Below are 21,719 nucleotides of genomic sequence, written 5' to 3'. Positions count from 1 at the left end.
CACCACTATTACCCCTTATTTTTTAGTTTTGGGGTTTTTTTGTTTTGTTTTATAGGGTTTTGGTTGTTTGTTGCTCTCTTTGGTTGTTTTGTTTAGACTGGTCTCAAACTATGGCACCCAGCTGGGCCTTGAACTGTCTATCTGCTTCGATGAGTGCTGGTTCTGCAGGAGTGATCCGCTGTGCCTGGGGGCTCCGTTGCTGTTTGATTTCTGATGCTCTAATGAAGTAGTTTCTAACATTTCTCACTGAGACCAGCTCATGCATGTCAGGCTGCTCACAACCTCAAAAGGTCTTCCTGCCTTGGATTGGGATAGGATTTCAGACATTTGACCCAAATATCCAGCAGATCTAGACATTTCTAAGAAATTCTCTCCTTCCCTTTCTTCTGTCCTCCTTTCCTTCCCTTTCTTTCTGTTATTGTTTATTGAGATGGATTCACTGTGTAGGTAAAACTGGCTTGGATCCCAAGATCCTTCTCTTTCAGCTTTCATTGTTAGGATAATGGGTTCCCCCATCATGCCTGGATTTACGTGTACTTTTTATTCCCATTCCTGGCCAGGGCCGAGGTATGTGTAGTAGAGCCCAGCACAAGCCTGACTGAGATGTAATGATGGTATGATCCTAACAGTTCTCTCCACCCGACAGGGCTGGGGTCTCCTGGGTCCACGGAATGAGCTGTTTGATGCAGCCAAATATCGAGTGCTAGCTGATCGTTTTGGATCTCCAGCTGACAGCTGGTGGCGCCCAGAACCCACCATGCCTCCAACTTCCTGGCGGCAGCTGAATCCTGAGAACATACGGCCAGCGGGTACTGGAGGACTGTCCCGATCCTTAGGCCGAGAGGAAGAGGAGGATGAGGAGGAAGAGCTAGAAGAGGGGACCATTGATGTGACGGAGTTTTTGTCCATGACCCAGCAAGACTCCCACAACCCACTCAGGGACTCAAGGTACTGCTGTTACAGACGGATGCAGGGAACCCTGGCCACATCTTGACAGAGGATTGACCGTCTCTGGGCCTTTAGATGGGGGCTCTGCCCAGCACTTCAGTTATCACATCTTGTTGCTCAGGGTGTCTCCCCTATATGGGGGAATGGGATGAGATTGCACACTACTGTCTCCCCTATATGGGGGAATGGGATGAGATCGCACACTACTGTCTCCCCTATATGGGGGAATGGGATGAGATCGCACACTATTGTCTTGGCCTATGGCTGGGCTCCTGCAGACTATACATGACCTTTTCCAGTTCACACAGCGATCACTGCTTACCCTCTCCCTCTTGCTTCCCTCTGGGGAATGTTGGGGAGTGTGGGCTCTGCTGTGTGACTGAAGAGGCAGTAGAGCCTGCCCCCGTCATTTCATGTGTCCTACCTACCTGTCACAACAGCACTATGTCCCAACCTTGAAGGCCCAGGGAACATGCCTAGGAAGGTGGCAGAGTTTTTAACCTCAACTGTTTGTCCTCATAGGGGGGGCTCCTTTGAAATGACAGATGATGACAGTGCTATTAGAGCTCTGACCCAGTTTCCACTTCCCAAGAACCTTCTGGCCAAAGTGATTCAGATTGCAACATCTTCCTCCACAGCTAAGGTGAGTTGGCTCTCTTGAAAGTGTGAGCTTGAGCAGCCCACTTGTGTATGCCCATCTCCCCCAAGGCTAAGCAGGAAAGAAGCCTTGGGTGTGGGGCAGGGCTGAGTGTGTCAGTCTCGGCTCCTACCTAGGCCACCCAGAAGGTATAGGATCCGTGATGGATAGAAAGGATAAGGCAGCAGGGACAGAGGAGAAGTGAAAAGGCTGGGGACTGCTGATTAGAAGACCCCAATCTGGGACCCGGTGGTGGGTTAGGATTATGAAAGAGTAGGAGCGGGCGCCTGCATCCTGGACTGTAAACTGCATCACTGATGCCACAGCAGGGCCTCTGGGGACCGATGATGAGGTATAAAGCCTTTACTTTGTCAGGACAGGCACGGGATTTGACTCCTGTTTACAGCTTCAGCACCAGACTTTCCTGAAAGTGCTAATTGGACGAGGGTTAGGAAGACAGGTAGTGGCATTGCATGAACCCCGTCTTCTACTACAGAAATTGAGAAGCAAGCTCAACTAGGGTCACACAGGGTCACTGTGTGAAGGACATAAAGCAGAGGGACAAAGGGGAAATCACAGTACAGGTCCATGTCTGTGCCCAGTCTGGTATGACTCTTGGGTGCTGAAGAGATCGTGGTTAATCCATCTCTGTTCCTTGAAGTGCTTAGCTTATCCAACAGTCTCTTTCCGTTCGCTGCCTTTTGTAACTTCACACTTATCTTCCATGTAGAACCTCATGCAGTTCCATACTGTGGGTACCAAGACCAAGCTGGCTACACTCACTCTGCTCTGGCCCTGTCCCATGACCTTTGTCGCCAAAGGGCGCCGCAAAGCTGAGGCTGAGAATAAGGCAGCAGCCTTGGCTTGCAAGAAACTGAAGGTAATAAGTCCTTTGTCTGTGACAGACTGGTCTACTTCTCTAGGTAGTAAAGCCCACTAGGCCTTGGACTGTTTGTACCCAGGTAGGAAAGGAGCTGGTGGCCCGTCCTGCTTGTCAACTCTGTTCCGACCTCTGCTTTCCCAGTCTTGCACAGTGACTGTGCCTGGGAGCTTAGCCGTAACCGCACTCGGTCAGGGCCTAGGTGCCCAGAGAGATCCTGCTCACGGTGGTGACCAACAGAATAACAGTGAGAATGAGAACTGAGGAAGAGACATTAAGGTGATGGCAATGTGTCCTTCATCCGGCAAGGTGTGCGCCCCCTTCCCCACCTGTTTTTAAAACATTTTCTTATGTATACACCCTGGCACATGTGGGGTCAGAGAACCATGCAGGAGTAAGGTTTTTCCTTTACCATATGGATCACAGCGTCAAACACAGGCCATCAGACTGGCTGCAAGCGTGCCCTTCTTGAGACAGGATCTGGTGGGCCAGGCTAGCCCGGTACTTGTTACACAGTGGAGGACAGCCTTGAGTTTTGCTCTTTCTGCGTCCATCTCCCAGGTGCCTATGCCACCTTGCAGTGCTGAGGACTAAACCCAGAGCTTCATGTGCTAGGCAGCTGACTGACTAACCAGCTTACCTACAGCCCCAGCCTGCCCCTCTACCGCTTCCTTTTGCAGCAGGGCCATAGTACAGCTCAGCTGGCCTGGTACCTGCTGTGTAGCTCAGGTTGGCTTCCAATTCACAGTCCTGTCTCAGAATCCCAAATGGTTATCCGTGGATGCTATAAAGTCTGGTAAACTTCTTTTCTTCCTCATGTTGGGGATTGAACATAGGGCATTCCTCATGTTTGGTGGCCACTCTCCACGGTGAGCTATCTAACAGTTCCCTACAAGGAGTTTTAGAATGCTGCCACAGCCTTGGAATTAAAATTGTGCCTGATGGGGCTGGGGATTTAGCTCAGTGGTAGAGTGCTTGCCTAGGAAGCGCAAGGCCCTGGGTTCGGTCCCCAGCTCCGAAAAAAAGAACCAAAAAAAAAAAAAAAATTGTGCCTGATAACGAGAAGTGCGTTCATCTGATGCATGGTGGCGAATGGTCAGTTTTGGTTTGCAGAGTGCAGTGAACCTGCTTTACTGAGTCGTCTGCTGTATCTTTGTGATTTGGTTTTGGGAACCATGTCTTAAAGCCCTCAATGGTGAAAGGGACTGCTGTCAACTTGGAGAATATGAGGAGTTCATGACTTGGTGGTACTGTCATCCTAATACTTGGGAGGCAAGGCAGGAAGATCATCATGAGATCGAGGCTGGCCTAGGCTACATAGCAAAGCTGTATTTAAAAAAAAAAAAAAATAGAAACAAAATACTGGTGGGGCCGTGGCGGTGGCAACAGCAGTGGCAGTGGCTGCAGCCGAGGGCCGTGGTCCAAGCCTTCAATCCCAGAACTCAGAGTTAAACTGAGAGGCAGAGGCAGGTGGATCTCTTGAGTTCCGGGCCAGCCTGGCCTTTAGAGTGAGTTTCTAGGACAGCTAGGGCTACACACAGAAACTCTGTCTAGAGGAGGGTGAAAAAAGGCAAGAACCAAAAACAAAACAAAATCAGGAAAAAAAAGTTGGAAACAAGAGGTGAAGTCAGGGAGTAGATGTGCTGATCTGGGTCTCACTGCAGGATGTTAAAAGTCTGCGATGTCAGTTCATATGCACAAGTCCCCCACTCACAGCCTGGGAGCAGCTGTCTGGGAAAGGGCTACAGTGCCGGGAAGCTGGGTGACACAGCAGACAGCAAAGGGATAGCATTAGGGCCTCTTGTGGCCAAGCACTAGGTCTTCAGTTATAGGAGAGCTAGAGGAAGTGGGAAGACAGCTGGAGGGAGAGCTAGTGAGACATTGCACATGAGAGGAACACAAGGGTAAGAAAAATGATGGGCTCACATTTACGTGAAGTGAAGGTCATACTTCATCTCATGTAGTGAAACAAACAGGCATTTTGCTTTAAAGGGCCTATCTTACCATGTTCAGACACTTACAGGACATTACATGCGCTTCTGTATGATGGGGTCACCGATGGCACTGTCTAGAAAGTTACCAGCAGGAACTACTAGCAGGATTTGGGTAGGGAAGCCGTGGTAAGTCTACACAGGGAGAGCTTGCAGAGTAGGGTCTTTGAGGCCTGCCTCACCACCGTCTAAGGAGTGTGTTCAAGGGAGGAGATTGGTCTGGGACACATGAAGGCTATGGATGCACACAGGGGCTGTTCTTGGGCCACCGTGCCTGGCAACATTTAGTTGTTAAATGTATTTTAAATTAAGATAGAGCTATACTGTATTTTTGTAAAATGATAAAAAAACAAGCTGCTGTCTTTTACCCCACTCTAGGTCGGGCACTGTAGTGCCCCACGATATCTGGTAGATACTTCATCTCAGTCAGCAAAGCCTCTCACCCGCTCTGCTCTATCCCACATCACACTGACGATGACTTCTCTCTGAGCCTGGCAACAATCTCTCTACCCATCTAGTTCCCAAGGCAGGCTGCCACCATGCCAGAAGTATACATCTCAAATCCATGGCGGCTTAGTGTCCCAGCCACCACATACTCTCTTAAAACTTAATTCACCACAAGAAAGAAGACACAACACAATAACCTCTGATCCAATTGATAAAATTGCCAACCTAGACATACAAGGCCCTGTACTCATCCATCCCTTAAGAGCATTCATAACAACCTGTAAATACAGAGTGGAATCTTAACATCCGCCTCCATGTTCTCTCTGCAGCTTCTTTCTCCCGACTCCTTCCGTCCCAGTCTCCCCGTCCCTCAAACTTTTCTCCCGCCCATCCTTCCTTCTCGACCAATGACAGGCCTTGTTCTGTTCCATCTTGTACCCGCCTTCACCTGTATGCCATCATCCTACATTGTATAGCCCAGGCTAGCTTGGAATTTGTGAAAGCCTCTTACTTCTGCTTCCCGAGTGCTGAGATTATAGGCATCAGTACCATGCCTGACCAAAGTTTAGTTCCTAGATTAATTTTGCCTATTTAAGTTTTTAATAAGCTTGTGGAGGGGGTTGGGGATTTAGCTCAGTGGTAGAGCGCTTACCTAGGAAGCGCAAGGCCCTGGGTTCGGTCCCCAGCTCCGAAAAAAAGAAAAAAGAAAAAAAAAAATAAGCTTGTGGAGATTGACACTGTCTTAGTTCATTCTCCTTTATTCACTAAAACCAAAATCTCTAGACAGATTGCTTACCATGGCCCTCAGGTTCTGAGCCCATCTGGTCTAGGAGCATAGACTGAGCCTAACATATCTTCTACAGAGCCTGGGCCTTGTGGACAGAAACAATGAGCCACTTACCCATGCCATGTACAACCTGGCTTCCCTGCGTGAGTTGGGTGAGACCCAGCGCCGGCCATGTACCATCCAGGTGCCTGAGCCCATCCTTCGCAAGATAGAGGCCTTCCTGAGTCATGTAAGTGTCCTGTCCTCCATGCCACTGTCCCCCTCTCCAGACTGGAGGCTGTCTCTGCCTTCAACAGGCATAGGAAACCCTCTTTTCCCACTGAGCAGGGAGCTTTGGACTCCCCTACACCAAGTCCCCTTAGTCATGCCTACGAGGGTGTCAGAGCAGCAGTCACAGCCTAAGTTCTCTGCTATGGGTTGGGCCCTAACCATGTGACTGAGGTGAATCCTTTGGAGGGGCTGACTGCATGAAGGGGGAAGACAGACGTCACTGTCCTTTTACTTGTTTCTTCATCCTCTAGTACCCGGTGGACAGTTCATGGATTTCCCCAGAACTCCGGCTGCAGAGTGATGACATCTTGCCCTTAGGCAAGGACTCAGGGCCCTTGAGTGACCCTATCACAGGCAAGCCATACATGCCCCTGTCAGAAGCAGAGGAGGTGCGCCTGAGCCAGAGCCTGCTAGAGCTGTGGCGGAGGAGAGGGCCAATCTGGCAGGAGGCCCCCCAGCTACCTGTGGACCCTCATCGGGACACTATCCTCAGTGCCATTGAACAACACCCAGTGGTAGTCATCTCTGGGGACACAGGCTGTGGGAAGACCACGCGTATCCCTCAGCTGCTATTGGAGCGCTATGTGACTGAGGGTCGAGGTGCCCGCTGCAATGTGATCATCACACAACCTCGCCGAATCTCAGCTGTGTCTGTGGCCCAGCGGGTCAGCCATGAACTGGGACCCTCCTTGCGCCGGAATGTGGGCTTCCAGGTACGCTTGGAAAGCAAGCCTCCAGCCCGAGGTGGGGCGCTGCTCTTCTGCACTGTGGGTATCCTGCTTCGAAAGCTGCAGAGCAACCCCAGCCTGGAGGGTGTGAGCCACGTCATTGTGGATGAGGTCCATGAGCGGGATGTGAACACAGACTTCCTGCTGATTCTGCTCAAGGGCCTGCAGCGGCTCAACCCAGCCCTTCGGCTGGTGCTCATGAGTGCTACAGGAGATAATGAGCGCTTTTCCCGGTACTTTGGGGGCTGCCCTGTCATCAAGGTACCTGGCTTCATGTATCCTGTCAAGGAACACTACCTAGAGGACATCTTGGCCAAGCTGGGTAAACACCAGTACCCACACCGGCACCGGCACCATGAGGTGAGAGGCCCCTATACCCCAGGGCCAGGGGCTTTCCTTTGGATTCCCTCCTCCCTATCCTTATGATAGGGGACTCTTCCCAAGCCTGTCTCTTACATAAAAACTGGGGAATAATCATGTCTTTGTGTGTGACAAGTATGTGCAGGCTAGAGTTTACATAATGAGTAGCTCACTGTGTTCCTGTATGTGACTTTTTTTTTTTTTGGTTCTTTTTTTCGGAGCTGGGGACTGAACCCAGGGCCTTGCGCTTCCTAGGCAAGCGCTCTACCACTGAGCTAAATCCCCAACCCTGTATGTGACCTTTACCCCATGACTTAGTGGCCTTTCTTCCCCCACTCCAGTCTGAAGATGAGTGTGCACTTGATTTGGACCTTGTGACTGATCTGGTTCTGCACATCGATGCCCGTGGGGAACCAGGTGGGTGCTTCCCCCGATTCTCAGCTACTCCTTTCCCTACTAGCTGGACCAACTAGCTCGTGACTGCAGGGTCCCTTTACAGGTGGGATCCTGTGCTTTCTGCCTGGTTGGCAAGAAATCAAAGGAGTGCAACAGCGGCTGCAGGAAGCCCTGGGCATGCATGAGAGCAAGTACCTTATCCTACCAGGTGAGTCTGGGCATGCATGCACAGGAAGGAGTCTTGCCCTCTGTGGTAGGGAGTGACCCAGCCTATACTCAAGTGGGCCTTGTTCCTCATTTAGATCATTTGGGCTTCAGTTGTATCAGGGCCAGGTTGGTCAGGGCCAGGGTTGGGCGAGGGATCCAAATTCTTGCCCTACCCTCACTATGGGACTCTTCTGGCTGAACAGTGCGTGAAGCCCTTTTGCATCTTGCTATCCACCAGTGCACTCCAATATCCCCATGATGGACCAGAAGGCCATATTCCAACAGCCTCCACTTGGGGTGCGCAAGATTGTATTGGCCACCAACATTGCTGAAACCTCCATCACAGTTAACGACATCGTGCATGTCGTGGACAGCGGTCTGCACAAAGAAGAACGCTATGACCTGAAGACCAAGGTGGCGCCTCTCTCTTGGGCCCAACCAACCATTGGGGAATGACTCCAGTTCTCAGGTTGCCCCTAGTCCTGATCTACTGTAGACATTCTTTTTTGTGTGAGGGCCACACAGATGGAAAATATTCCTGTTGAGGGGTTATGGGCGGCTGGTGACATGGCCTGTAGCACATGTAGGTTTTCTGCCTTCCCCTAGGTGTCCTGCCTGGAGACCGTGTGGGTGTCGAGAGCAAATGTGATTCAGCGCCGGGGCAGGGCAGGCCGCTGCCAGTCAGGTTTTGCCTACCACTTGTTCCCGAGGAGCCGGCTGGAGAAAATGGTTCCTTTCCAAGTGCCAGAGATCCTGCGCACACCTCTTGAGAACCTGGTGCTGCAAGCCAAAATCCACATGCCTGAGAAGACGGTACGGCAGAGGCAGGGGTACGGAGGGGCTGGCCTGGACAAGGCAGGTAGAATGCAGGCTCCTGAGAGCACGGTTCTTTCTGCTGTAGGCAGTGGAGTTCCTCTCTAAGGCTGTGGACAGTCCAAATATCAAGGCAGTGGATGAGGCCGTGATACTGCTCCAGGAGATTGGTAAATGGAGGCTAGGAATGGTTGGGCTGTAGAGTGGCTCATGGGAGGGACTGACAGCTGAGCTGTTGCAGGGGTGCTGGACCAGCGGGAGTACCTGACTACCTTGGGGCAGCGCCTGGCCCACATCTCTACTGATCCCCGACTGGCCAAGGCCATAGTGTTGGCTGCCATCTTCCGTTGCCTGCACCCACTGCTGGTGGTTGTTTCCTGCCTTACCCGGGACCCCTTCAGCAGCAGTTTGCAGAACCGGGCAGAGGTAGACAAGGTTAGACACAGTGCTTCCTATAGCCCTCTTGCTATCTATTCACACCTCACCCATTGTCCTGAGATGGACTCTAGTCACTCTCCTGATCTCTGAACACCATTCTACTCTCCCAGGTGAAGGCATTGCTGAGCCATGACAGTGGCAGTGACCATTTGGCCTTCGTGCGGGCTGTGGCTGGCTGGGAGGAGGTACTGCGCTGGCAGGACCGTACCTCCAGGGAAAACTACCTGGAAGAAAACCTTCTGTATGCCCCCAGCTTGCGCTTCATCCACGGTCAGCCCGGCCCCCAAGAGGGCCCCCTGAGCACTCTGCCCCCCCCCCCCCGAGCTCCCATGCCCAGTCCTGAAGCCTGAGGCCTCTGTTCACACTGCACTTTGCCTCCCCAGGGCTCATCAAGCAGTTCTCAGAGAATATTTACGAGGCCTTCCTAGTGGGAAAGCCCTCTGACTGCACACTGCCCTCTGCTCAGTGCAATGAGTACAGCGAGGAAGAGGAGCTGGTGAAGGGTGTGCTGATGGCTGGCCTCTACCCCAACCTCATCCAGGTGCTTCCTTCAGGATCAGTCGGGTGCTCACCAGTCCCTACCTCTCTCCAACGCCTTGCTCACATTTCTTTCTTCCCTTTAGGTGAGGCAAGGTAAGGTTACTCGGCAAGGCAAGTTCAAACCCAACAGTGTCACTTACAGGACCAAATCTGGCAACATCTTGCTGCACAAGTCAACCATTAACAGGTGAGTGGTAAGCAGGAGAGTGAGAGGGCCCTGGAACGGCCAGAGGTGTAGCCTCACACAGCACTTTGTTCCCTAGGGAGGCCACCCGGTTACGGAGCCGATGGCTGACATATTTCATGGCCGTCAAGTCCAATGGTAGCGTCTTTGTTCGAGATTCTTCCCAGGTGCACCCACTAGCTGTGTTGCTCCTAACAGATGGGGACGTGCACATTCGAGGTGGGTACCCCTCCCACCACCCCAAGGGGTACTCATGGCCCCCAGGGGCATGGCCCAACATGTCTTTCCCCTTCTCCAGATGACGGACGTCGGGCCACCATTTCACTGAGTGACAGTGACCTGCTGCGGCTGGAAGGTGATTCACGAACTGTGCGGTTGCTAAGGGAGCTTCGGCGGGCCCTAGGAAGGATGGTGGAGCGGAGCCTCCGCAGCGAGCTGGCTGCACTTCCTCTTAGTGTGCAGCAAGAACACGGGCAGCTGCTTGCACTGCTGGCAGAGCTACTGCGGGGACCTTGTGGCAGCTTTGACGTGCGCAAGACAGCTGATGACTGAGCCCCTCTTCCGCTGGGGCTATGTACAGAGTGCAAATGTTTATTTAAAATAAAGTTATATTTATCCCTTGTGAGTGCTGCTGTCCTCCCAAAGGCTCCTCTTGGGACTCTGGGTTGGCTCTTGGCTAGGGATAGATACAGAGTTGGTAGTGGCCCAAGTCCTATGGGAGGAAGGGGCTTTAAAACCTCCATACTCTCAGGTGATCCACCAGAGCTGCCAACAACATTCCAACTGTTTGGTCAAGCCCAGCATTGGCACAGCTGCTCCTAATGATCCCCACAACACAGTGTCCTAACGGGTATGGACAGCAAGAGGCAAAGAGCACTGTTCTAAGCAGCCTTGATTTATGTGGATCCTGCCACCAATTCTGGGCTTTGGTTTTGCCCTGACCACACCTATAACTCAGGTGAGGGAAGAGCTGAAGAGAAGAACTAATGAGTAAGTACAGAAGCAACAGGGCATGGTGGGATGTCAGGCAGCTTTATTGTTTAAATCAGTACAACAATTACAGACACAGGAAATGGCTAAGCCATGAGCAAACTGTAAAGTACAGAAAAGATCTTATTCCCAAACATTTCGAAGTATGCACACCACATGGCCTGTGGTCCCAATCTGCTAGACCAGCCTTCTCAGGTTCTCTGGCTTGTGGCATCCTTTCGGGGAGCTACCTGGAGAGCTTGGGCTGCCTTCCTTTCTCTAATCCTTGGCCAATGGACTTGTTTCTTGACAATTTCATCAGCATCTTCAAGGCCCCAAGATTAACATCAAGGAGGGTAGCAAGTACCTTTATGCCCTCAGCCATCACTACCCTGATCCCTACTGCGTCCTTCCCAGCTCCATCAGGCCCCCTTCTTGCTGCAAAATACAATGCAGGCTCCAAGCATAGTTCTGGCAGTCCTTTTTTCTACAGACCGCAATAATTCTTTGTGTGTGCTTAGAGAGCTAGGGATTCCATGTCAAGATTATAAAGTAACTGCTACCTCATAAATGGAGAGGACCTTCAAGCCCAGGGATACCCTCCCTTGGCAGAGAGATAGTGAAGACCTCTACCTGCTCAAAAACACACCCAAGCAGAGGCGAGGCTGTGTTAGAAGGAGGGCCTGGGGGGGGTCAAGTCTGGGTCAGCCTCCTGAGAGGCAAATCTGCCCAGCAGAAAATGCCCTACCAGAGGAGCCCTTAGACACTCCCAGGCCATTTCAATACAAACTTAGGTTTGAATTCTTTATTAGAAACCATGCAAACTTTAATACAAAAAATACAAGTGCAATAAGAATCTTGTGTTGATACAATTCCCGGGATTTTCTCAATATTGCAGCCATCCCATCCATGAGCAGACCACACTGGGATGGCTGCACCTCCACGGCTGGCCTCTCCTGCTCCTCCTCTCCAGTCACACCAGAAGAAAAGTGGGATGGCCTCAGTCTCATGCATTTTAGTTTTAAATTTTCACACCTGATTCCCCACTGTTCACAAGCATTCTGGACATCTCAGGCTCCCCTAGATATGAGGATTTGGGTGCCATGGCCTGCAGGTACAGACCAGGGACTTTGACCTTCATTTCTGTTTCTCCAGCCCTGGTTTTGTATCACACATTAACCACCGGATTCCCAGGGAATGAGATAGATGCCAAAACCAGCCTCTTGTTAGAAAAGCAGCAAATATACACAACACAGCCATCACGCTGACCACCTGGCTGTCCAACTCCACTAGGCAATAGTCCACTTCTTCCCACAGGATCCAAGCTGCCCAGAGTAGGGCAGACCCCAATGCCTGACAGCCTCCTCAGTGGAGACTCAGGATCTCCTCCTCTGCTTCCTTCACCACCTACTGAGAACTCTCTTTTAGACATAGCTTCAACCTGCAAACTACACCACCAGTTCATAGGTTATTGGGAAGGGGAAAAGAAGGAAAAAAGTGAGACAGCAGCTATTCAGGTACAATAAGCAGTGGGGACAAGGAGGACTGAACCTTGACTAACTTGAGGCAGGGCAGCAAAAGGGCCTGGTGACACCTCCATGGTGGCCTCTAGCATGGGGTCAAGGAGAGGCAGTAGTTTGGGTTCCAGGGGGTTCGGTCGGTGCTGGTCTCCACTCGGAGTTCACCTTTACTAGTCTCTCGAGGGTGAGCCAGGGAAGAGAGGGAGGGTTTGTCAGTTTCTTTTGGGTTTGGTCCAAAAAAACCAAACGGCCAAGGCTGGAATCCAGCCCCTCACCCCTAGATCCCACAGAGATCCCATTAGACTCCCACCCCCTCCCACCTTTCTCCATAGAGCAGTGAAGGGTGCGATAGTGAAGTTGGAGCTGGGCCCAGAAAGGGTGGAAGGAGGTGTGAAGGCAGCAGGGCTGCGGCTGCCTTGAGCAAGCGAGACAGGAGGGAAGGAGGCCTAAAGGGGCTGCCCAGCACCCAAGAGCTTACAAGTCTAGTAGACAGCCCGGGAAAAGGAGCCCAGGGCCCGAGACCCCAAGCTTGGGCCACCAGGGAAGTGGGGAGGCCGGGAGACAATGTCAGCCCCATGGTCGGTGCGGGCCCTGGCATTTGCCCGGAACGTCAGCCTGTAGGTCTCAATCTGCAGTGACACGTGAGGAGGGATGGGAGAGGGCAACAAGGGGGGAGACAAGAGAGGGAACACAGGGGAGATGGAAGACGAGACCAGAATGTCATCATTAGATGCCTGGAAGATAAAAGGTTACTTTGTTAAAATTTAGGCCACACTCCAGTCATAAAACAAAGGAGTTTCAATTTTCAGCCAGTGACGGGGCCCCTGGCTGGCCCTTAGGCCAAGCCCAGCCACTTACTTGTCTCCTGGATCTGGCTGTCCAAGGTCTGGGGCTCCCTTTGGTCACCACCCCCTGACAGGGTGGTGTGGCCACTGAGGCCACTGGCTGAAGTAGGGGCGCCAGCGTCAGGCGCAGCCTCAGGGATGGCTGGCTCCTCCCCAGCGGGGGGGCCTGGACACGGAGGGGCCTCACTGCCACCGCCCTCAGTCTACAATGAAACAGTGGGGGAGACAGTGAAGGGTCAGTTGGGGAGGGAGTGGAATGGGGTGATGGAGGTGAGCCTTCCCACCCTGCACACCCCCCAGCACCCACCAGCTCTACATCAGGTCTTTATCTCTCTTCCCCAACACTGACTATCAAGATTGAAGTTGCTGAGCTAATGACACTCTCGGGAGTCTCACTATGGAACACTGTGAGTCTCACCAAGGTTGATACCAAATTAAAAATAGGGACAACCACAGACAGCATTAACTTTGAAGAGCACAGAGCAGAGGTCTACAGCTGGCTGGAAAGTAGGGGTGCCCCTGGCCAGGCACACCCACTGCTTTTGAAAGACTCTTGGTAACCAAGTAGCCCCCTGCCTGCTCATGTGTGTGGTAAGGTCCCCTCATGGTGGAGCATCTTTTATGTTGGACATAATTCTAGTGCCTGTGGACAGAGAGGAAGCAGAAGAAGGTACTCAGAGGTGTGACCAGGAACAGTCCAAGAAAACCTGTGGAGCTCAACAGAAGGACAGTCCCTACGCAGCTGGGAGCCGTGGGGACTCTCAGTGAGCACATGTCCTGGGAAGTCCGCCAAGGCCAGAGTAGAGCAGACATAGTTAGGGGATGAAGTGAACAGAGGAGGTGACACAGAACTCGGCACAGAAAGTCTTTTGAGTGTCAATCTAAAGCTGCAATCCCTTCCTGCTGTGGTTATGAACAGGACAGCAGGTCTGTAGTGCCCCACTCAGACTGAAGGAGGACAGCCTCAAGTCCCACAGGGTCAAACCCTAAGAGCAAAGAGCCCTAGAAGTTGACTGAGTGTCCAGAGGACAGGACAGGAAGCTGCAGGAGCAGCAGGCCCAGAGGGAAGGCAGGCACTGATGGCTCCTCCTCCCTGCTCGTGTTCCTTGAATAGCAGCAGCAGCTTCCTGCTCGGGAGTCTGTAAGCTGCAACCTGTATGGGTCCTCCCCAGCTGCCCATGACACGGAATGAAGGGTAAATGGATCTGGGCACACAAAAGGTCTCACAATACTGTGGGGAAGGTGGGAGGTAAGAGGAGGAGGGGGGGGAGGAGGGGGAGGAGGAGGAAGAAGAAGAAGAGGAAGAGGAGGAGGAAGAAGAGGAAGAGGAGGAGGAGGAAGAAGAGGAGGAAGAGGAGGAAGAGGAGGAGGAGGAAGAGGAAGAGGAGGAGGAAGAGGAGGAGGAAGAGGAAAAGGAGGAGGAGGAAGAAGAGGAGGAAGAAGAGGAGGAGGAGGAGCAGGAAAGTCAAGAGGGAGCAAAGAGGAGAGGCCCAGCCAATGGCAGAGATGGAAGAGGTTCGCCTCTGCTCTCATGCTCTTCCAGAGTCTGGGCAGGATGGCACCAGCAGCCCCTGTCCCTAGCAGTTGAAAATGACAGTAAGAACTGCTTAGCCCAGCCAGCTTTGTCATTTGTGCTCCAACCCACACTTCCTCAGAAAATGGATGGGGTAGGCCCAGTGAGGCTGGTCACAGCTCTCGGGGGGCTGGGCTCCTCCCTCTGCTGCCTCCCTTTGGACTAAGAGTGGAGATGGAGACGGCAATGGCAGACTGAACAAGTGACTCCTAAAGACACTGAGGGGCGGTGACAGGCCCACTAAAGCCCCATTCCAACTGCCAGGGAGACACACCACTCTAGCTGTGTACTGGTGGCCCACTCACTACCTTCACGGTTCCTCCTGCAGGCAAGTGGCCAACGTTATCAAGGGACCCCACTTTGGCTTGAGCCTTCTCCTTGAAATTCAACTTCTGACTTTCGATCTTGACATCTCCTCCACCTGGAACAAAGAGCAGGACATTGAGGGGCAGAACAGGAATGGCACAGATGGCATTAGTCCCTTCTAAAAACAAGGAAAGCAAACAGCTCCAGGGTGGTTCAGAGGACAAGAGGCAGTGACAATCCCTCTCTTGTAGGCAAGGCTGCCCTGCGCTGGCTCCTGGCTCCCCAAGTCTCACGGATTCTCCTAAGTGCCCCACCAGGCAGGGCCACAACTCTTCTCAATTGCTCAAGTTAACACTTGGTGAATGACGGGGATGGGATACACTGATGGCTTGAGCCACACAGTGAGGAGGAAGAGTGAAGCAGAGCGAGCATGTTCACAAGTGTGAGTGGAGAAAAGGCTGACAGGACCCGGTGCTCCCTGCCTGGGGGGAAAGTGAGCAAGGATGTGTTAACACTGAGACCAGGGCTTAGGAGAAGTGTAGACTGGACAGGAATGCCCCTCTTATCCAACTGTTCTCAACCCTCACCTACCCAGGTTCCTGACAAACTCACCAGGTCTCTTCACTGTGGAGCTGTCCCTGGCAAAACCAGTCCTTAACTCAGTGCCATTAGGGCCAGAGCCATCTCATATAAAGTGTATTTCCCAGATAAAAGGGGAGTGGGATAAACAATTACTTAAGGACCACAGGGTTTGGTCCTTCAAAAAAGGATACACTCTACATTGGACCCCACAGTCCCAATACTTAGGAGGCTGAGTAGGATTGCTACAAGTTCAAAACTATCCTGGGCTACAGTGAATTCCAGGTTAGTCTGAGCTACACAGTGAGATGCTGTTTCAAAAAAACAAAAAAAACAAAAAACAAAAAAACAACAACAACAACAACAAAAAACCACATAACAAAACCAAGAAAGTAACACAAACACCCTAGACTGGAGCCACTGAGATGGGAATGTTCTGTGTACCTGGGCAGTGACCTCATGAGATCTCAGCTCTGCCAGCTGAGTGCCAGCGTCTAAGAGTAAGACTCACAGACTCACAACAGCTTGTCTGCTCGGAGGTGGAGCTGAGCCAAGGCGAGTGCTCAGGCTCTTCTCAGAAGCCTGTGTGCGATGCTGCCAGTGATCGCCACCGGTCCTGCTAGGACCCTCAGGTGCAGAATCCTTCCCCCCTTCTCCTGTCAAGTTGGCATGGAGGAGGTCTGCTTGGGGCTGCATTTGTTACTGGATCTGAGATGAGTCTCCCCTTCCTGCACTAGCTCCAGGAACGCTAAAGTGGGAGGGTGGGCCTGGTCATCAGTGCCCGCACTCAGCACACAAGACTGCCAGGAACAGGAAGTAAATATCACAAGGGAGCAGCTGTGGAAATGGACTCAACAAATTGTTCCTCCAACAGCAAAGCAGCCCCCTGCTGCCATCCCTACAGAGCTGGAAAGCCATGCAGTTTCCATCACATACCCGGGAAGGAAGCATCTCAAGAGTTTCACTTCCTTCATGTGTATAGTGTGCATTCACGTATGCATGTGCATGTGTGTGGGTCCACATGCTCGTGAAGGACTGGGGTTAAATGTCAGGAGATTTCCTTGCAATCTCTTCACTGGATCTAGAATTTGCCTATTGGATCTGTGTTTCCTGTCTCTACTTTCAAGCACTGAAATAAGCAGACTACTATGCCAGTGGACGTCCACGTGGGTCTTCACGTAGCAAGTACCTCCCTAGAATCGGCTCCCAGTTGTGATGTCATGAAAATTTCCCAGATGGAAGGCCACCCAGATGACCCTCCAAAGTCATTCTCAGAGCCACAGGTAGAGCCACTCACCAGGCTTGTGTTTGATATTAGCTTTGGACCCACACTTGGAGGAGACCTTGGATATGTCCACTTTCTTGTTCTGAATCTGAACCTAAGCAGAAAAACAGAAAGCAAACATCCTCAGAGACAAGACACAGGCTGTGAAGGAGCCCACCTTGCCTTCGCCAACTCCCTTGGTTACTCCCCTTTCTTTTGGTTCAAGGTCAAGGTCACCTCCTAAAGCGCTTTAAAGAACCCTGATCTACTATGGCTCTTTACCCCTATCCTCATGCGCAGCCCCACATTTCCTCTCTGCCCTTCAGACCTGCTCCACTGTGCAGGGTATAAACATCAACATCCAGGCTCTGGATCCATCTCAAAAGCTTACTCATCAACTCCTTAAACAGAAAAAGCTAAACCAACACTGAGAGACCCAGGGTTTTCAGTGTATGCCCCCAGGCCAACCACAGTCATGTGTGTGGCTTTGGACTCCTTTGCGCTTTAGGACACAGTCTCCCAGATAGAATAGAATGCACAAAAGGGTCACAGAATGATCTGTACTGTGCCTAAATGGCTGCCACTCAACACTGAGGTAGAATAAAGTTATCAATGTAACCCTTGGAACAGTTAATCTTTTTTTTTTTAATTTTTTTTATTTATTCATTTATTATATATAAGTACACTGTAGCTGTCTTCAGATACACCAGAAGAGGGCATCAGATCTCTTTACAGATGGTTGTGAGCCACCATGTGGTTGCTGGGAATTGAACTCATGACCTCTGGAAGAGCAGTCGGGTGCTCTTAACCGCTGAGCCATCTCTCCAGCCCGGAACAGTTAATCTTTGATGCATTTTTATTGGTAGTGTTGGAATATTTGTCTGGATGTTACCTCTGTGTACCACTTGCATATCTGGTGCCAGACCTACTGAAACAAGCTGCAGAGCTTTGAGATGTCCAGTGGGCACTGAGAATCAAATAACCACTAAGCCATCTTTCCAGCCCCACTTAGTACATTTTATACATAAGTAATGCAATAAAACCACAGTATCCTCAGCTAGCAACATGTATTCTGTTTTGAGATAAGTTCACTTTTGCTCATGTATGCCTTAGCCTCTGAGTGTTGGGATTACAAGCAAATACCATGGATAGGGCATGTGGTGACTTTTCACAGTAATTTTTACATGTGCTTTCTAGCTGTGAAGACATGCACTTCTCTGTGAACACTAACTACCCCATTCCAGGCTGTCAGAAGAGCAGCTGTGCAGGTGCAGTCCCATGCAGCCCTAGACCCCGTGCCCAGAAGTCTGTTCTGATCATACGCAGTTTGCTTTCTTGCTTTCTTCAGGCTTCCTAGGCTTTCGTTTATAGATCTATGTCTATTTAGAGGATACTGAACAGACAGAACTGCCTGACGCCTCATGCACACCAGGCGCACACGGCTTTAATCCACGCACTGCAGGAGGCAGAGGTGGCTGGATTTCTATGCTTTGCTTTGCTTTGAAAGATACAACTTATGGCCTTGGATACCGGGTCTAAGATGACTGTCCGGCTTCAGGGCAGACAAAGTCCTGGAACCTCAGAGAGTACATGTTCCATGAACTAGTCCACTAATGTATACTGAAGCAGAGTCACTTTCCATCCCTGAGATTGCTTGTGGGAAGCTAACAAGGCCGTTCTGTCCATCTGGGGCTGAGCTCTTTGAAAATGTGAAGGCACTCACTCCCTTTCTTTCTCTCTTAACTTTATCACCTCACTGAAGGAAAAGCTAGTAAGACAGCATTCTGAATACAAGACACACTCCACTCAAGCCCCTCTCCTGACAGTGCACACCACTACTGACTGATAGAGAGAAGCTATTTATTACCTGTGAAAGTCATGCCAAATGTGGGGTAACATGTAAACTTAAGCCAATTTAAAGAAAACTGCGGGACAAAGGAACACTAATGAAAATACAGGTTACCAGAGCAGAATTAACATTCCGCAGAACAGGGACTAGGGAGAGAGCTCTATTGGTGAAAGTGCTACCCTGCAATGTAAGGACCCGGTCCAAGTCTTCAGCTAGTATCACACAGATTCACAGTCAGCACCTGTCAGCTCACAACTCACAGAGTGATCCCCCACCAGCTCCCCGACTGTCTGGGGATAAAGACAAAAGACCTTGTCAGGGGGAGCTTATCAAGGTTGAACTCTGAAATCTATGCATGAGTCACATCACACACACACACACACACACACACACACACACACACACACACACACACACACACACACACACACACACACACACACACCAAGACTCTAGAACAGAACATGCAGTTCATTCACCCAAAACCAAACAAGAACAACAACAAAACTCTAATAGCTTAAACCTTGCATCTTAAGATTAGAGAAAGGGGCCCATAAGTCAGTGCACCCATCTATTGTATTTCTGACAGTCTGAGTCTTCTCGCTCAACAAGGCCTCCGTGGTAGGCAGCGGGAGGTATCTGCAGTCAGGTTTTCTTCCTGGCCTAGATATGTGTTTTCCTTCCTTCACTGGGTTCCCCTCCATGGTGAAGCCAGCAATACCACATATTTATCTTTATTAATTTGTACATTTAATTACTACTTATTCAATTTCTACTATTTCCTATGTAGCCCTGGCTGTCCTAGAACTTAATATATGGACCAGGATGGCCTTGAATTTAAGTGCTGGGATTAAAGGAGTATGTCAGCACACTAGACTCCTCTCTATTGAAGGAACACCTCAGTATATGTTCAATCACAGGCTGTCACTGTATGGCTACTCTGTGACATCTTACATACTAATACATGCTGTTGAAATGAGCTGCCCACAGGTCTGAGCACTTACTCTCCAACTTACAAGGGTAAAACAGAATCCAAACTGCATAAAAGTCTTAAGTTAGGACCAGCTACAGCAGCAAATAAAACATATGACCAACGAGTAATTTCTTTTCGTTTCCAATATTCTTTGGGTCTGCATCTTGGGAGCATTTGGGGGAGCAATGAGTGGCTTCTGATCACAGCCTGGTATCCTAGTGGTCAGTGCAACATGTGTGCGATATACTGTCTGGGACTGCATGGTGAAACTGCCGCTTGTTTCTTGCACATATATGTGAGTGTGGAAAACGTGTGAATACATACTTGCTTGTGTGGGGGCTTACATGTGTGTGATTTAGGCAAGGTTTCTCCTCACTGACGGGGCCAGACTGCCACCTTGTCCTTGCTAGGACTGTATGTGAGCGTTTAAGGTTGCTGGCTTTTAAGGTTGGTACTGAGGCTCTGTAAGACCTGGTCCACATACTTGTGTGGCAAGTGCTAAACCCACTGTCCACTGCCTCAAGCTTGTGACGTTCACCAGAATGTTAATAATTATGGCAGTACCATGGAGAGACTGACGTGAGCTATAGAAGAAATATCACTTCCATTCACTCTGTCCACATGCTGTTTGCTCTCAACCTTCCAGCCTGAAAACACTACTATACACTTTTCTAATTTCCTCTCTAGACAGTCTCCTAAAAACTACATTCACCCTTCCAGTGACCTGGTTGAAATTATGAGTAGGCAGCATTAAAAGATCACAGCAGACTACATAGCATAGACTATATTTGCTACCACAACAATGAATATTTTTTTTTGAGATTCTGGGGGAGTACTAGAATTACAGGCACGTGTCCCTACACCTGTTTATGCCATGCTGGGAACTGAACATATGGCCCCATGAGTATTGGGCAAGTTCCATAAGATACATACTCTAAAACTTCAAAACAATGAACCTGTCACACGCAGCAATAACCCAATTCCCTTAGAATTTCTGTTCACTCACATTTCTACCCAAGCCAAGAAGGCACAGAGAAAAGCCACAAGGATCAGTGTCTACCCTGGCCAGAGGCTGTCATTGTCTTTCAAAATCTTACTCATTGCAGCCGACCTCACCCGAAGCTGCAAATATGTGGCACCCACCAACTGATCAGGTACACTACCTCCTGCCACCAAGAACCACAGTGGGCCTGGTAGTGGTGGCACATACCTTTCATCCCAGCACTTGGGATTAGGTAATCTCTGAATTCAAGGCCAACCTGGTCTACAGAGTGAATTCCTGGACAACCAGAACTAAATAAACAGAGAAAGCCTGTCTCAAAATGAAACAAACAAAACAAACCCAAAAAAGATTCACAGTGAGTTTTAACGAGGAAAGATGCACAAGCAGAGGTTTGACTGGAGGAAGGAACATTGGCTATATTCCTCAAAATAAAATGTCAGAGGATGTTTGCAGACCCTGAGCAAAATGGCCAGGTCATTTTGTGCAGGGGTGCAGAGGAAAAGGAGAAGGGAAAGCAGAACCCCCACAGCTGAGGATGGCAAGGAGGAGCCAAGCATAATGAAGAAGGTGGGCCAGCGTATCTCGAATGGGCAAGAGCTGGAGCTGTACGTGGGTATCCAGGACAGCCGTGCCTGGGCACCGTCACAGGGACGCGCTGTGTGCCCTGACCGGTCTCCTTGTGAGCTACTATCACCAGCACCTCTGATACATGCAAAAAGCTAAGCCACAACATGTTTAGATGAACAGAGAAAAGGGACTAAACGGAGAAGACAGAGAACGGAGAGCAGAAAGAGAAGCGAACACAAAGGAAGCAACAGAGAGAAGCAGGAGTGGGAGGGTGTGATGCTGGTTAATACCAATCTTACAATGACGAAGCTCAGAGCACAGCCTTGGAGGCTTTGGGCACCTGTCTCAGGATTGGGCCTTGCCCAGGCACAGCCAAGTCTGTGCATCCCCAGCGATGGGGGCTCTCGGCCCTCAGAGCAGGGCTCTCCATTAGAAAAAAACACAAAGCCTCTTCTCGCACATGGTGATGGGATGAGACTACCTGAGCATCACAAGCTGTTTTTTAGGGGATCATCAGAACACCCTCCAAAATAAATCCAGCCGTCCAGTTCCCTTCAGATGGAGGACTGGTTCTTAGTCAGGGACTAACCCAGGCCACTGTGATCCTCTCACATGAGGAAAGGTACTCCATATCATCTTCCCACA

General features: G+C 50.6%; 2 protein-coding genes across 68 annotated transcripts in view; one reads left to right on the top strand and one right to left on the bottom strand.

Moving 5' to 3' along the window:
• Positions 1-10,251, top strand: part of Dhx30 (DExH-box helicase 30) — a 31,976-nt gene extending 21,725 nt beyond the window's left edge. For all 18 annotated transcript variants that reach the window (XM_087563218.1, XM_087563224.1, XM_087563213.1 and 15 more), the window contains 16 exons: positions 647-948; positions 1,471-1,591; positions 2,316-2,465; positions 5,767-5,919; positions 6,212-7,048; positions 7,390-7,465; positions 7,548-7,652; positions 7,890-8,065; positions 8,258-8,464; positions 8,553-8,634; positions 8,706-8,899; positions 9,013-9,172; positions 9,286-9,443; positions 9,526-9,629; positions 9,706-9,845; positions 9,925-10,251. In XM_087563218.1, the coding sequence (XP_087419344.1) occupies positions 647-948; positions 1,471-1,591; positions 2,316-2,465; positions 5,767-5,919; positions 6,212-7,048; positions 7,390-7,465; positions 7,548-7,652; positions 7,890-8,065; positions 8,258-8,464; positions 8,553-8,634; positions 8,706-8,899; positions 9,013-9,172; positions 9,286-9,443; positions 9,526-9,629; positions 9,706-9,845; positions 9,925-10,178 (3,219 nt within the window). In that variant the 3' untranslated portion in view covers positions 10,179-10,251. The remainder of the gene's footprint in view (positions 1-646; positions 949-1,470; positions 1,592-2,315; positions 2,466-5,766; positions 5,920-6,211; positions 7,049-7,389; positions 7,466-7,547; positions 7,653-7,889; positions 8,066-8,257; positions 8,465-8,552; positions 8,635-8,705; positions 8,900-9,012; positions 9,173-9,285; positions 9,444-9,525; positions 9,630-9,705; positions 9,846-9,924) is intronic.
• A 388-nt stretch (positions 10,252-10,639) lies between these two features.
• Map4 (microtubule-associated protein 4) overlaps positions 10,640-21,719 on the bottom strand; it is a 138,488-nt gene continuing 127,408 nt past the window's right edge. For 11 of the 50 annotated variants that reach the window (NM_001419954.1, NM_001024278.2, XM_087563159.1 and 8 more), the window contains 4 exon segments: positions 10,640-12,849; positions 12,974-13,163; positions 14,842-14,954; positions 16,716-16,797. In NM_001419954.1, coding sequence (NP_001406883.1) covers positions 12,842-12,849; positions 12,974-13,163; positions 14,842-14,954; positions 16,716-16,797 — 393 coding nt within the window. In that variant the 3' untranslated portion in view covers positions 10,640-12,841. 50 annotated transcript variants of the gene reach the window in all.

Source organism: Rattus norvegicus, chromosome 8, assembly GCF_021556685.1.
Source record: "Rattus norvegicus strain SHRSP/BbbUtx chromosome 8, alternate assembly SHRSP_T2T, whole genome shotgun sequence".
Lineage (NCBI taxonomy): Eukaryota > Metazoa > Chordata > Mammalia > Rodentia > Muridae > Rattus > Rattus norvegicus.
The sequence above is the reverse complement of the archived record's forward strand: the minus strand, read 5'-3'. Positions and strand labels throughout refer to the sequence as shown.